The sequence below is a fragment of the Spinacia oleracea genome, chromosome 6, assembly GCF_020520425.1.
Source record: "Spinacia oleracea cultivar Varoflay chromosome 6, BTI_SOV_V1, whole genome shotgun sequence".
NCBI lineage: Eukaryota > Viridiplantae > Streptophyta > Magnoliopsida > Caryophyllales > Amaranthaceae > Spinacia > Spinacia oleracea.
In genome coordinates, this window is record NC_079492.1 from 66668391 (window position 1) to 66683303 (window position 14913).

Consider the following 14913-nt stretch of genomic DNA (forward strand, 5'->3'; position numbering starts at 1 on the left):
AATGTTTGACGACTGACCATACCACCATATTCATTTGTAGGAAGTCCAAGAGATATGCACCATAGGTATCAAGATGCCATGGCATCGGTTCATAAGTTTGGAAAGGCCGATATGTTTCTTACAATGACATGCAATCTGTCTTGGCCAGAGATACAATAAGAATTATTTCCCAGTCAAGTTCCAAATGATTGTCCAGACCTGTTGGCAAGGGTTTTCCATGCCAGATTTGAAGAGTTAAAAAAGGATGTTCTAGAAAGGGGCACCCTCGGAATGGTTGTTGCGTATGTATATGTGATTGAATTCAAAAGAAGGGTATTCCACATGTTCATATGTTATTGATTCTAGATCAAAATGATAAGTTAACCACTCTGGACGACTTTGACGAGATTGTGAGAGTAGTAATTCCTATGAACAACAAGAACCAAAATTGTACAAGTGAGTTCTTAAACATGTGATTCATGACCCATGTGGTGTTCTCAACTGCAAATCCTCATGCATAAAATAAGGGAGTTGTAAGAAAGGATTCCCTAAGGAATTCTCCCATGATACAAAGCAAGGTAATGACTCATATCCTCTTTACCTTCTCCCAAGAGATTGGCCACCAGTACTATTACGTCAGAATTCATGAATAAATGTAGATAACCAGTGGGTAGTTCCATATAATTCATTTTTGATCCTAAAGTATGATTGCCACATCAATATTGAGATGTGTAGCATCATTAAGTGTGTCAAATATCTGAATAAGTACATTCATAAGGGTTCAGATAGAGTTTCCCTGGAAGTTCATAACGGAGATGAGATTGCACAATATGTCGGTGCACGGTAGATCCGTGCACCTGAAGCTATGTGGAAACTTTAGATATTTCCCATGACTAGAATGTGTCATTCTATAAACCGTTTGCAAATTCATTTTCTAAACATGCATCAAGTGAGGTTCGAAGGGAACCAACCAATCTCAAGCGTGTTAGCGAACCTAGAAAACTCCAAGACGATGCTTTAATGAATTTTAATGGTGCTTTATGATTAGGGTTTTGATTAAAGTATATGATTAATTAATTAGAATGATTAAACGAATATTTTTATTTTAATTTTCAGATTATATTAGAAGCATTAAGGCTTCAATTTTTAAAGTTTTAATGCATGAAATAATTAAATTTTCATGCTAAGATTTTAAGGAATAAATTAGGTTAATTAAATACTTTAATTACTAATAATTTCATATTAATTAAAGTGATTTAAGATTAATATCATATGTTGCTTGAAATTTATTAAAGTGGGTGATTAATTGAGCTTTATTATTTTGTTTTAGAAGGAGACTTTTAAGAGTTAAGTGAATCACAATGTGACTTATTTAATTAAGTACACAACGTATGTATAAGTCTAGGGTTAAATATTAATGAATGTGTATACATGTTAAGTTTGAATTTGATGTGTTATTCATGTTACTTGGATGTTGTTCATGTTTGATGTAAATCAAACATGTTTAGTAAGGTGTTTATATTTGTTGGTTTTAATAAGCAAGCATGTTATCCACATACGTTTATGTATGTATTATTTATATGCATGCAAGGAAGGATTGATTTATGTCTTGTACTTTTATGGCAAGTGTCACGGTCCGAGTGTTTTGAGGGAGACTTTGTTGAGTTTGTGAAAGCTTAAAAACGCGTGACAACAAAATATCTATAAAGGCTAAGAACAATGCAAGTGATTAAGCAAAGGCAAATTCTGATGCGAGGTATTGGTCCATACTTGTCGTAGAGGTTTATTTTGAATTAGCTAAGAACTGCAGTGAAAAATGGATTGACATAAACATAATAATTTTATCTAAAGCCTAGAAAACTATTAGAAAGCTCATAGAAATCAATATGTAATAAAAATAAAAGTAAAGGAATGTTGGATTCTAACATTCTCCCCTACTTAACTTATCGACGCCCTCATCGACTTACAAGAGTTACAATAGATTAAAAAAAAAAACTCTTATCCTAAATTCTGAAGTCTCTTTCGCGCCGTTGGTTTATGGCGGTTGCTGGAGTCTTATTGAATCTTGTTGTGTCTTGGTTGGTTAGTGAGTTTCTGTGGGAGTCTTGATGAGTGTTTCTTTCTACAGTTGGTTCTTCTTGTGAATCCAAGTCTTCCTTGTTTCTGGTTTCTTGCTCGGAGTTGTTGGGCTTGAGCTTGTATCTTGTTTCTTGTGTTTGTTGCCAGGGGGTTTCTGAGGTGTCGCCTTTCTGATTGGCTCCATCACTCTCTTTGTTGAGTAGTTGGTGTGAGGTTTCTTCTTGGATGTTGTCTTCTTCTAAGGCTCCATCACTCGCATTGCCGAAAGGTATCGACCCTTCTCTTTTTCTTTCTGTGGGAGTACCTGTACTTCGAATCAGACAAGTTTGTCCACCTGCTACTAGAAAAGAATTCAAGTGAGGCATTACAACTTCTTTGTTGGTGCGGAGGAACTCCAATCCAAGCACAAGGTTGAAGTCGTTCATGTTGATGACATTTAAGTTCATTCCTTCCCATTCTTCCAACTTTAATTGTTTCCACTTGCTTTTCCAGACCGAGAAACGGCTTGGCTTTATAGTTGACGGATTTCATGCTACCGCCTCCTTCCTTGAGTAGCAACACCAATCTTCGGGCTTATGTTTCGGTCACAAAGTTGTGAGAGGCTCCAGTCGACCATGGCTCGAGCCTTCCTCCCATTCACCAAGAGGTCCACATACATCATTTTCCCGGAGCCCTCTCTTGTCTTCGGGACCTCTTTCCCCATTGCATATTTCATGTATATGGAATTCATTCTGCGGGGCTCATCGTCCTCACTGCATGCTTCTTCTTCTGTCTCTTTTGGGGTTTCCACTACAGACATGGCCGAAAACTTCCTCTGTAAATTGTCGATCTCCCCTTTATGCTTTCACTCCCACCATTTGTGTGGGCCTCGAAATAAAAAACAGTTAAGTCTACTACTGTTTCATGAGGGCATGCTGATATTGGATTCCTTTGTGGATATGAAAGGTGATGACCAGAATTTTAGCGAGTTTCCTCCCCCGTTTGAATGCCTCGACTGAGTTGGACGACACCCTTGAGTCATTTCACGCACTCTTGGGCGAGCTTGGCGTCGGGCCCTCCAAACTTGTAGGCGTCCCCCTTGGTTCTTCTTCCGAGCGATGGCCTGCAACACCCCGCATTTTTTAAAAACATTTTATTAATACTAATTATTATTATTTGCTTAAAAACGTCCTAATTCAACTTTTATGCATTTATTTATTTATTTATTTCCAAAACGTATTACTAGTAGTATTATTTGCGACTTACGTTTATAAATTTAATATTTTGATGCTCATTAAGAAAATAATTTTCGAAATGTAATTGTATAATGTATGATTAATCTAATTCCGTATTTAACCTCATTAGCAACCAAAATTCTGAAATTGGCCCATTACTCCTAAAATTACGAAAATGCCCTTGCTCACCCAAGATAGCAAAACTCATACTTCTCTTCTACTCTTCTCTCACGTGTCAACCAAGTCAATGAGCAGAATGTTTTATTCTTACTCTCTTGAATTCTCTTTCTCCCTAATTCAGTCCAAGTGCATTTACTTGGTCTCCAAGTACTACAACTTCTTCCTCACTCTACTACCATGGTGAGCTCAAGAATGATGTCAATGGCATCACCATAACCTTATAAATAAAGGAAAATCTGCTCCCCATTTCCACAACAATTCAGTGAAGATTATCTAACAAAAATCCCAAGACCTCTAGCTTTTTCTCTGTTTCGAAATAAACCACCAACGCCACCTCTCGTGGCCACCATAAACACCGCAGCTCCGCCACTGCTGCTACTTACTGCCACCACCGTCGTAACCTCCTCTCACTCACTATACCATGTACGCACGACCTCTAAACTCAAACATCAAGTTCTAATTGTAGCCCTCCGTTGCCGAAACTAAAACCCGAACTAACACCATTTCTCTCTCCTCTGGCGCACCACCACTGTCACCATAACGGCTTTGCTCCGGTGCCGAACCACCACCCCACCTCCAGGTTTTGACCGCCTAATCTCCGACTACCTAAACCCCGCTTCACGCAAAGACCCCACTATGTTTTCTTCCGTCGTGCTCCTCTGCTTCGTGTTTGTTGGTGAGAACCGTGAGACCAAAGTTGGTCTTTCTAACTCGTGGGCTTGTAATCCAAAGTCAAACCCATTAAATATTTAACCCACTCACCAATTCTAGAAAGCTAATTAGGGTAAGATGACTTCCACTTGTTTTTATTCATTTCACTTGATTTATACGCATAAGTTTTCCTACTAATGTTTTCAAAGTACTAATGTTTTATTAAAATGTAATTATATTTTACTAAGAAATATTATTGTCATTATTTTACAAAGGAGATAATTAATTAAGGTTATTTTTTCATAGTTACTAACGGATAATATATTCCTAAATACAAGAGTACTTGGTCCTCGAAGTTTAGGAAGAACGGTCCATCAAACGGGAAAGATAAAACTATGGTTGAGGTAACATCTATTGCTAACTCTCACAATCCCCTTATGAACTGTGTTTTATGAGATTATGAAATATGTTTATAATATGATTTTTATTGGATTGTGGGATCTGAAATGTATTTATAAAGTGTGTTTTATGCATGATGATATTCAAATATGTTTATGAATGATTTTATAAGAATGTTATTTTATGAGTTATGAATAAGATACGAAACATGATAAATAAAAGTGTAACAGGTCCTGGCAGTTAGTGGGGTTACTATTTCTAGGTCGTGCACGTACCATCGTACAGCTGGACACCCAACAAGGGAGAATGATGCTTGAGGGTTACCGCAAACTAAAAGAGAAACTATTTAGGTACGAGCGTATGTCCAACAAGGGAGAGTGCTCCTTGAGAACTATCGCAAGGTGGGGGACGTTCCGCAAGGCTAACTTGTCAGTTACCAAGTAAAATGAATGTTTTATGAAAGATATTGGGAACTATTAAAGTTTCAAGACATAAATGATGTTTTATTGCAATGAGATTATTAAAGCATTTTACTATATTCTATTCTCCCTGATTGCAAATTAAATAAAATGAATTGAAATGCGTTTACGTTGTTATGGTAGTATGTTACTGGGCCTCGGCTCACGATATTGCTTTTGTTTTAGGTACGAAGAAGATCATGGGATGCCTTAGAGTGCGGATGCAACCATCAAATTCACGATCGATGTTTAGTAAAGATAACTATGTCTCACTAGTAATAATGTATGTATTAATTAAACTCTAAGTTTAATTTAAAGTATTGAGTTAGATTTTAATATTAATGTTTAACCAATGCTAAGAATATTTATTAAGGTTTATTTAGGTTACTATATAAATATTAAAGAATTAATTGAAGTTAAGTATGTTTACTGTTACTCAATAATATTTAGTAATTTATAGAGGTTACGTCGCCTCGAGGGAGACACGACATGTGACGCTCCGACTAAGCTAGGGTTTTCCACTGCTAATTAAAGATAAATAACCTAATTAATGGTGTCTAGAAGTTAGGGCTTTACATGGCCCTTCCCTACAGAGTAGTCCATTAGTCTTTCACGCTATGCAATAGTCATGGAGGCCATGAGGGTATCAACCTTCGCCCTCTAAACTTCATGTTACGCCCATTCTTTCACCCCATGAACAAAGTTGAACAACCGGTCCTTCTCATTCATGTTCTTGATGTCCAACATGCAAGCCGAGTATTCCTTCACATAGTCGCGTATGGACCCCTTGTGGCGGATCTCCTATAGCTTCATTCTTGCCACAAACTCGGTGTTCTCGGGGTAGAACTGATCTTTGAGTTCCTTCTTGAACTCTTCATAGGTATCTTTCTTTACTTTCCCTCTTCGATGTCAGCATGCTTTGAGCGCCACCATAGCTTTGCATCATCCAACAAATGCATGGTTGCGGTATCCACCTTTAGATTGTCACTCAGCTTACAAATTCTGATATTCTACTCCATGTCTAAGAGGAAGTTATCAACTTCCTTTGAGTCTCTATCACCGTTGTAGTCTCGAGGATTTGGGGTTTTGATCTTTATCGCACCACCTCCAACCGCATTCTCGAGTCTCTCTATTTCTTTGGCTTGGCCAATCATCATTTCCTCATGTCTGGTCTAGTTCTCTAACTTGCCCTCTAGTCAGGCTAGTCTTTCTTCGATTGATTCCATCTCAGATTTCTTGCTCAAGTCTCTTAATGCCTAGGTTTGAACCTTGGCTCTGATACATATTGTCATGGTCCAAGTGTTTTGACACCAGATCGTGCGGTACACTCTTGCCTATGGGGCGACAAGGGTGCAAGATTTGTGCGGAAAGTGAATCTCGAGGCTCGGAACACAAGCAGGTGCTTGCTTCAGACTGGCCACTCTTCCCTATTGGCGACAAGAGCGAGGGTCGAGAGTCAATTAGGACACTTGTGTGCGCACAACAGGCACAAGCAGGACCGACGACAAGAATATATCTGTTTTGAGGGAGACTTTGTTGAGTCTGGTAAAGATTAAAAATATGCGACAACATAAAATCTATAAAAGCTAAAAAACAAACAAGTGATTAAGCAAAGACAACTTCTGATGAGAGGTATTGGTCCATATCCCTTATAGAGGTTTATTTGAATTAGCTAAAAACTACCAATGAACACTGGATTGGCAGAAACATAATAATTTTATCTAAAGCCTAGAAAACTATTAGAAAGCTCCTAGAAAGCAATAGATAAGAAAAATACAAGTAAGGTTGGATTCCGACACCAAGCATTGTAAGGATGATGATGATGATGAGCTACAATGCTGGATATTTTTTGTTTCCTTTGGAGTTGAAGGTGTTATTGTCTAAAGTCGAAAAAACCACATCTCGTCTGAATCTTATTGAATTCAAAACCAAATCTAAATTAATGTTCATATCTAAATCTAGACCTGAAGGATCCTAACGTTTAAAATCAAGATTATAATCAAATTATGAGGTAGTTCATCCCTCTAAAGTAAAAAAAAACCTCATCTCTAGTTCTCTATTGGATCTTATTAGATCCAAAACCATATCTAAATATTCATACCTAAATCTAAATCCGAAGTATATTCATTTTTTTCCAGAACCGATAAGTCCACACATTTGGGTTTGCACCTGGTCCACATGTATATTAGGGACACATGGTCAGAATTTTAAACCTTTGGACCTAGCCCAAAAGTAATGCAACGAACTTGAATTTTTGTGAATTTAATTGTTATTAAAGATAAGACCTTACCGGACTATAACCTTGTATAAGTCAAACCGGGTTAGCAAGCAAGGCCTTTAAAAGTGTGTGTATGGGGAGGGGGGGTGTCAAGCCAATGTTGTACTCCCGCTGTCCCTTATTGTTTTCTCAATTTCACTTTCCATGGGCTCTAAGATGTAACTTATTGCTCATATATCTCCAATTCTTAGCTTAATAATTCTAAAAAGTTAATTTTCAAAAATATACATTGAACCCACCGTTAAAAACTTTTTTTATGCCTTATCAATATAGAAAACCATTCACTTGTACCGACTTCAATGAAGTATATACTACTACAAAACATGAACACATAGAATTATGATATTCATAGAACCCTAAAAATTTATGAAACAATTTTTTTTTGAAGCTTCTAGGCTAGAGGTCAATCTAGATAAGAGTAAAATTTATATGGGAGGAGTTACTAGTGAAGTTCAGGAGCAAATTCTTAACTCTTTGGGGATTCCTGTTGGTGATTTCCCTTTTAGATATCTGGGAGTGCCATTGACTACAAAGAAATTTTCTTATGTTCAGTGTAAACCTCTAGTGGAGAGGGTGCTTGCTAGAGCCAAAACTTGGACCTCAAGATTCCTATCTTATGCTGGTAGGTTGCAGCTAGTGAAGACTATCCTTCTTAGCTTGCAGTGTTATTGGTGCCAGTTGTTTGTTTTGCCTAAAAGGGTGATCAAAGAAATTCAGAGCTACTGCAGGATCTTTCTTTGGACTGGTGATATTTCACCCTCTAAGAAAGCTCTTGTCTCTTGGCACAATTTGTGTCTCCCTAGATGTACAGGTGGGTGGAATATAAAAAATTTGGAGATCTGGAACAAAGCAGCAGTGTGCAAATTGATGTGGGCTATCACCAATAAAAAAGACAAGTTATGGGTTAGATGGGTGGATAGCTATTATATGAAAGGAAGTGATGTTGCTGGTTTTCATTATCCAAGTACCATGTCTTGGTCACTTAAGAAAATCTTTGGCTGTTTGCATCTTGTTGATTCAGTTGGAGGTTGGCAGTCAGTTGTCAAGAATGGAGTCTTTTCAATTAAGTTCATGTAGCAGAACTTGCGTGAAGTTCAAAACAAGGTCCCCTGGAGAAGAATTGTCTGCAATAACAAAGCTACTCCTAAGAGTCTATTTGTTATGTGGTTGGCCCTGTGGAATAGAATGCCCACTCTAGACAGATTGTTGGAGTGGAAGGTTGTCAATGCTAATTCATCTCTGTTGTGTGGTTCATCTGAGGAAACTGTGGACCATCTGTTCTTCAAGTGTACTACCTCTAATCAAGTGTGGCAGAAAGTCTTGCAATTTCTTCATTTTAGCAGGCCTGCTGCTAGGTTTGCAGATGAACTTCAGTGGATGATCAAAAGTAGCAAAAGAGGTAGTGGAAGACATAAATTGTTGCTCATGTTCTTTTCTGAATGCATCTACTCTATGTGGTTGAATAGGAATGATAAACTATATAACAACCATTGTAAAGGTGTTGATGTTTTGTTTAAAGAAACTTTGTTTAGAGTTGTTGATAGAGCTCCTGCTGATCTCAGTGATTTTCTAAATGAGTTAAGTTGTACCTAGGGGTCTCTGTATAGCTTTTGGTTTTCTTTGGCTTTGTTGGCTTTGAGGTCAGTTTGTAAAGGCTGTGCCTAATTCTCTTCATTTGGTAATAAAATCACTTTATTTGCCAAAAAAAAAATTGAATTGGCCACATTGTCGAACTCTCTATCAACGATAGATGAACGGACGATGAAAAGGGAAATCAGCCGAGGAGACATCAAGGTTAGCGTATTGCATACTACGAAGTACTTTGTAGAGGAAATTGTTTTAACCCCAATCATGCTTTCCCCAAACCTCGAACACCGCCTTCTCCAAAACCAAAAACTCTCTTTCGAGTGAATGAATCGATGTATTGGACTCCCTCTCCAACGAAAAAACCATAATTTAGGAGCATGGATCTTTAGATGATGTTGACGTCTAAAACAGTTCAAGGACATAGATTAAACAATTTATTGTTTGTAATCTAAATATAAAATTTATATGAAATCTAAAATATAGTTGTAAAAAATAATCATCAAAATAGAGGTGAGATATCCTCTTAATTAAGTTAATGATAGATAATTTTGTTATTGCCCTATTCGTTGTCTTATTTATTAAAAAAATTAGTTAAACAAAAACTTGTACATAGACAAAATTATATTCATCCTCATTCATCATCTGTGTCAAGAATAAATTTATTTTCATCCACCATTCCCTTCGATAGTCATATCTACTTAATAATCGTCTCATCTGCCTCATTTTCCAACCACTTAACACATTACCCCACCATTTACTTTATTTAGCTAGAGATGATTTTGAGGCGGTGGGCGACCTTTACACCGTACCCGCCTAAAAATTTTCATCCTCATCCCCGCCACCAATGATAAGAACGATACACGCCCCTCCCAATCCCTGTCTTGAGGGGTCAAAAACAAAATTCGTCCCTGCTCCACCACTCACCCGTGTATCCACCCACCCCTAGACTCATCAATTTCTTCGATAAGAGAGTTTTGAATTAAATCTTTTTTCTAGAGTATTCGAGAATTCAGTTATCTGATTAGAGTAATTGAGTAAATAAACAAAACGTTATACTACATAATATGTAGGATAGTATTCTATTCGTCCAGTTTTAATCGTCACATTATGTTTTCACGGAGTTTTATACGATAAGTAGAATTTTTCTTATCTATTATTTAAACATAAAAGTATTTTAATTGAATGGGAGAATAAGTGGGACCTTAATTTTTGACAGTGAGAAGAGAGATGTAATATATTAGTGAGTCCATGCCATAAAAGAAGTATGAAAATTTAATTGGACGCTCGAAAAAAGAAAGTGTGACGATTAAATTGGAATAAAAGGAGGCATAAAAAAATGTTGATATATTTATAATGAATTAGATGAAGGATAATCAAGGAAGGCAGGTCCAATTTAAATTCATCATTGCTTGATCATCATCCACGGAGAATACAATTTTTAACCCCATCGCCCACCAAACTTTCCTCCATCCCCGCCCAACCATGAGACGAATCCGGGGGGGGGATCGATCTCTCAAAAACCCGCCCGCTAACAATCAATCTAACATCCCTATATTCGATAGATAATTTACTATTTTCCATCTAACTTTTGAATATATTGACATAAGTTTATTATGTGGTATTAAAATTAATTATGTTGATAAAATTATTTTTAAAAAGTGACATACATAATTAGGATTTAGTGAGTGTTTTGAAATCCAATAAATTTGAACTTGCTTCATCACCAAGGTGGGTACATGATATCCTTAAACTAGAGCTGATCAACATGGGTCTGGCCCGCAGGCCCGGCCCGACCTGACCCGAAATTATTGGGTTTTGGACAGTAGATTTTGTCTCGATTTTCGGGCCCGGCCCGCCCTGGCCTGAACTTTTTAAACATTTTGCGAGCTTTGGGCAACGTAAAACAACAATTTTTGTTATAAATTTGGTCCGGCCCGAAATTGGCCCGAATAGCCCCCTATTTTTTGCCCGAAATAGCGGGTTTTGGGCACAAAAATTGGCCCGATGCTTTTGCCCGGCCAGGCTCGACATAATAGGCAGATTTTTATGCCCCCGGCCCTTCCCGCATTTTGATTAGGTCTGCCTTAAACCCGCTCGTCAACACCAAACATTTATTTGTTAGTCAATATTAGTAAATCATCTATGGCTATTTTCGTCGTCAGTCTAAACCTAAAACCAAACTCGCTCGATCATAAAGTGTGATGCACGGTTTACATATCAAAATGTTAAATTTGCACGAAATTTTGGGATATTGCAATCCTTTACATTAACATATTCAAAATATTTATGTTGCTTCAAACATATTAATATATAATATTTTTATTATAATATGTTGGTTTTGTCCTTCCTTAATTTGTGGGATATGGAAAGTCGTAATGTGGCAAGTTTTAGGAGTTGAGGGGTATTTGGAACATGTCAAGATCAATGCATTTAATGGTGTTAACTTCACCCATTTATGTATGATGCTTGGTTTTTCTTCTAGCCAAATGATCTCCCGTGAACTAAAGCTAGGATGCCAAAGATCACTAATTAATTAGTGGTTTTATGAATATGTAGCTCTTAAGTGACCCCATTGTTCTCCTATGTATTGAAACTTTGGAAGGCTTTGTTAGATAGAACAGGAAAGCAAGTTCCTCCAAGTGAGGGGAAAATAGAGTGAGCAATTGTTGAGTGAGAATTGTAATTCATTATATCCCTATTAGTACATATAGTAAAAGGCAAGTTTTCACTAGACTTCTATCCCGCGGTTTTTCCCTTTTCAGAGGGTTTTCCGCGTCACCAAAATCTTCGTGTTTGATCTCATATTTATTTTCTTGATAATTTCCCTTTTCTCATTTTAATCACACAAAGAGGGAGAAGAGTATTATGCGTACTTCTCCAACAGTAGTATCTTTTAGGTTATGATACATATGACAATTCATAAATCATGCGGAAACAACCATTAAGCCAGGAATACATATTATTTACACATAATCATATAGCATAGTTTAGATGCATACTCTTTGTTGCGTGCCTTCCCTAGCTGCGCCCGAACCGAACAAGAACAAGTCTTTAGGACTCCAAGTGTCGTCCCTCCGTAGATAGTCCACAGCACGTCCGGATCCGCCTTAAGATTGACCAACTAGAATCGCCCTTAAGGTACTAGAATTTTCGGCACTCTTAGGTAAGAAATATGACTGAATTTTTCTCTCAAAACTCACTTTGAATACTTGAATTAATCTCTGAAAATATGTGACCCTAGGCACGTATTTATAGAGTTATGGAAAGGGAATTGGAATCCTAGTAGGATACGAATTAATTAAACTTAGAATCCTATACGAACTCTAATTAATTAATTTATCCTTTTAGGAATAGGAATTTAATCATATACCAAATCCTAATAGCTTTAGGAATCGTGCATGAACATAAACACACACACACACACGCGGCAGCCACGAGGGCCGCCCATGCGCGTGCGCGCGAGCAGCAGCCCACGCCACGAGGCCCACGCAGCCGTGGCCTTGGCGCGCGCTGGGCTTGCCTTGCGGTGGGCCTGGGCGCTGCCTTGGCTGGGCTTGTGGCGCGCGTTTGGCTTGCTGGGCGATGGCCCGACTTCGTGCTGGGCCTTCGTCCGGCAGGCCTCGTCCGATGCTAATTCGTACGATACGCTTCCGATTAAATTCCCGGTTCCGGAATTCATTTCCGATACGAACAATATTTAATATTTCCGATTCCGGAATCAATTTCCGTTTCGAACAAATATTTAATATTTCCGTTTCCGGAACTATTTTCCGATTCCGATAATATTTCCGATTCTGACAATATTTCCGTTTCCGGCAATATTTCCGATTCTGGCAATATTTCCATTTCCGATAATATTTTCCGATACGTACCATGTTTCCGTTTCCGGCAACATCTACGACTTGGATAATATTTATATTTCCGATACGATCCATATTTCCGTTTCCGGCAATATCATCGTTTCCGGAGTATTCATTTCTTGCCTGTGACGATCTCAGCTCCCACTGAAACCAAGATCCGTCGATTCCGAATATCCATAGATGGAGTATCTAATGCCATTAAATACTTGATCCGTTTACGTACTATTTGTGTGACCCTACGGGTTCAGTCAAGAGTAAGTTGTGGATTAATATCATTAATTCCACTTGAACTGAAGCGGCCTCTAGCTAGGCATTCAGCTCACTTGATCTCACTGAATTATTAACTTGTTAATTAATACTGAACCGCATTTATTAGACTTAACATAGAATGCATACTTGGACCAAGGGCATTATTTCCTTCAGTCTCCCACTTGTCCTTAGGGACAAGTGTGCATTTCCTAATTCCTTTGTCGCTCGATGCTTGCTCTTGAACATAAGGTAAGAGTTGTCATCCTTATTATGTCCAGAGGTGTTCCTCGGTTTCAGAGTTCAACTGATCAAATAAACAGATAATCATAGCCTATGATTCATCCGAGCACGGCCATGCATTTCACAGTTTCTAGCTCTCCGAGTGGCCTTGTACAACTTTTAAGCATCTCATCCTGATTTATGGGAGGACAATCCCAATCTTGCGATCTTGAGATTAGACTTCGTTTGATAGGTGATTACCTGAGCGTTGCCTTTATAGCCTCCTTTTACGGTGCGACGGTTGGTCAACGTCAAAGCAACCAGTTCTCAAACAAGTAATCTCAAATCACTCAGGTATTGAGGATTTAGTGTCTAATAATTTAATGAAATTTACTTATGACAGACTTTCATCTCTTACAGTAAAGTTTCATAGGTCTTGTCCGATACTAGTCTTCCCAAAGTAAGTATCTATGCAAATGATTATGACATTGCCATGTCCACATAGTTCAAGAAACAGAACTACTAGTCATCTTGCATTCTAATCGTCTAACGTTTTCTATGCGTCCAATTTTATAGAAAACTCCGACTAGGGACCATTTTCAACCTTTGACATTCAAGTTCACTTGATAGACATTTCTTAGTCACAGGACTGGTCCTGACAGTCTATCTTGAATATATCGTCAAATTGAAGGGACTCATCATTTAATAAACCACAAATTAAATGGAAAAATGAATTCTTTTCATTTATTGTGAATGATTAACCAATAATGTTTTACAAAGATTTAAACTCTAAAACTTTAAAACATTAAACAGAGACATCAAAGCCATTCTCCAATATGCTTGATTCCCATAGCTGCAGTGTGCGAGTTGTGCTTCGCCTGCGGCAGAGGTTTAGTCAATGGATCTGATATGTTGTCATCAGTTCCAATTTTGCTTATCTCGACTTCTTTTCTTTCAACGAACTCTCGTAGAAGGTGAAATCTACGAAGTACATGCTTGACTCTCTGGTGGTGTCTAGGCTCTTTTGCCTGTGCAATAGCTCCGTTATTGTCACAATACAGGGCTATTGGTCCTTTAATGGAGGGGACTACACCAAGTTCACCTATGAACTTCCTTAGCCATATAGCTTCCTTTGCTGCTTCATGTGCAGCAATGTACTCCGCTTCAGTTGTAGAATCCGCAATGGTGCTTTGCTTAGCACTTTTCCAGCTTACTGCTCCTCCGTTGAGGCAGAAGACAAACCCAGACTGTGATCTGAAATCATCTTTGTCGGTTTGGAAACTTGCGTCCGTATAGCCTTTAACAATTAATTCATCATCTCCACCATAGACCAGGAAGTCATCTTTGTGCCTTTTCAGGTACTTCAGAATGTTCTTGGCAGCAGTCCAATGCGCCTCTCCTGGGTCAGACTGGTATCTGCTCGTAGCACTGAGTGCGTACACAACATCCGGGCGTGTACATATCATAGCATACATTATTGAACCAATCAATGATGCATATGGAATCCCATTCATTCGTCTACGCTCATCAAGTGTTTTTGGGCACTGAGTCTTGCTTAGAGTCATTCCATGAGACATGGGTAGGTAGCCTCGCTTGGAGTCCGCCATCTTGAACCTATCAAGCACCTTATTGATATAAGTGCTTTGACTAAGTCCAATCATCCTTTTAGATCTATCTCTGTAAATCTTGATGCCCAATATGTACTGTGCTTCTCCTAGATCCTTCATCGAAAAACATTTCCCAAGCCAAATCTTGACAGA

The 14913-nt window shown here is 38.2% G+C and overlaps 1 protein-coding gene and 1 long non-coding RNA gene across 2 annotated transcripts; both read left to right on the forward strand.

The window, feature by feature from the left end:
- The first annotated feature begins 3560 nt into the window (after positions 1–3560).
- LOC110793639 (uncharacterized) lies at positions 3561–5395 on the forward strand. Its single transcript, XR_008923173.1, has 2 exons — positions 3561–4903; positions 5147–5395. It is a non-coding gene; the product is annotated as an uncharacterized lncRNA (long non-coding RNA).
- Positions 5396–8423: 3028 nt separating this feature from the next.
- LOC110793643 (uncharacterized) lies at positions 8424–8831 on the forward strand. The gene has a single exon (XM_021998535.1). The coding sequence runs from the start codon at positions 8424–8426 to the stop codon at positions 8829–8831; it is 408 nt and encodes a 135-aa protein (XP_021854227.1).
- Positions 8832–14913: the final 6082 nt, after the last annotated feature.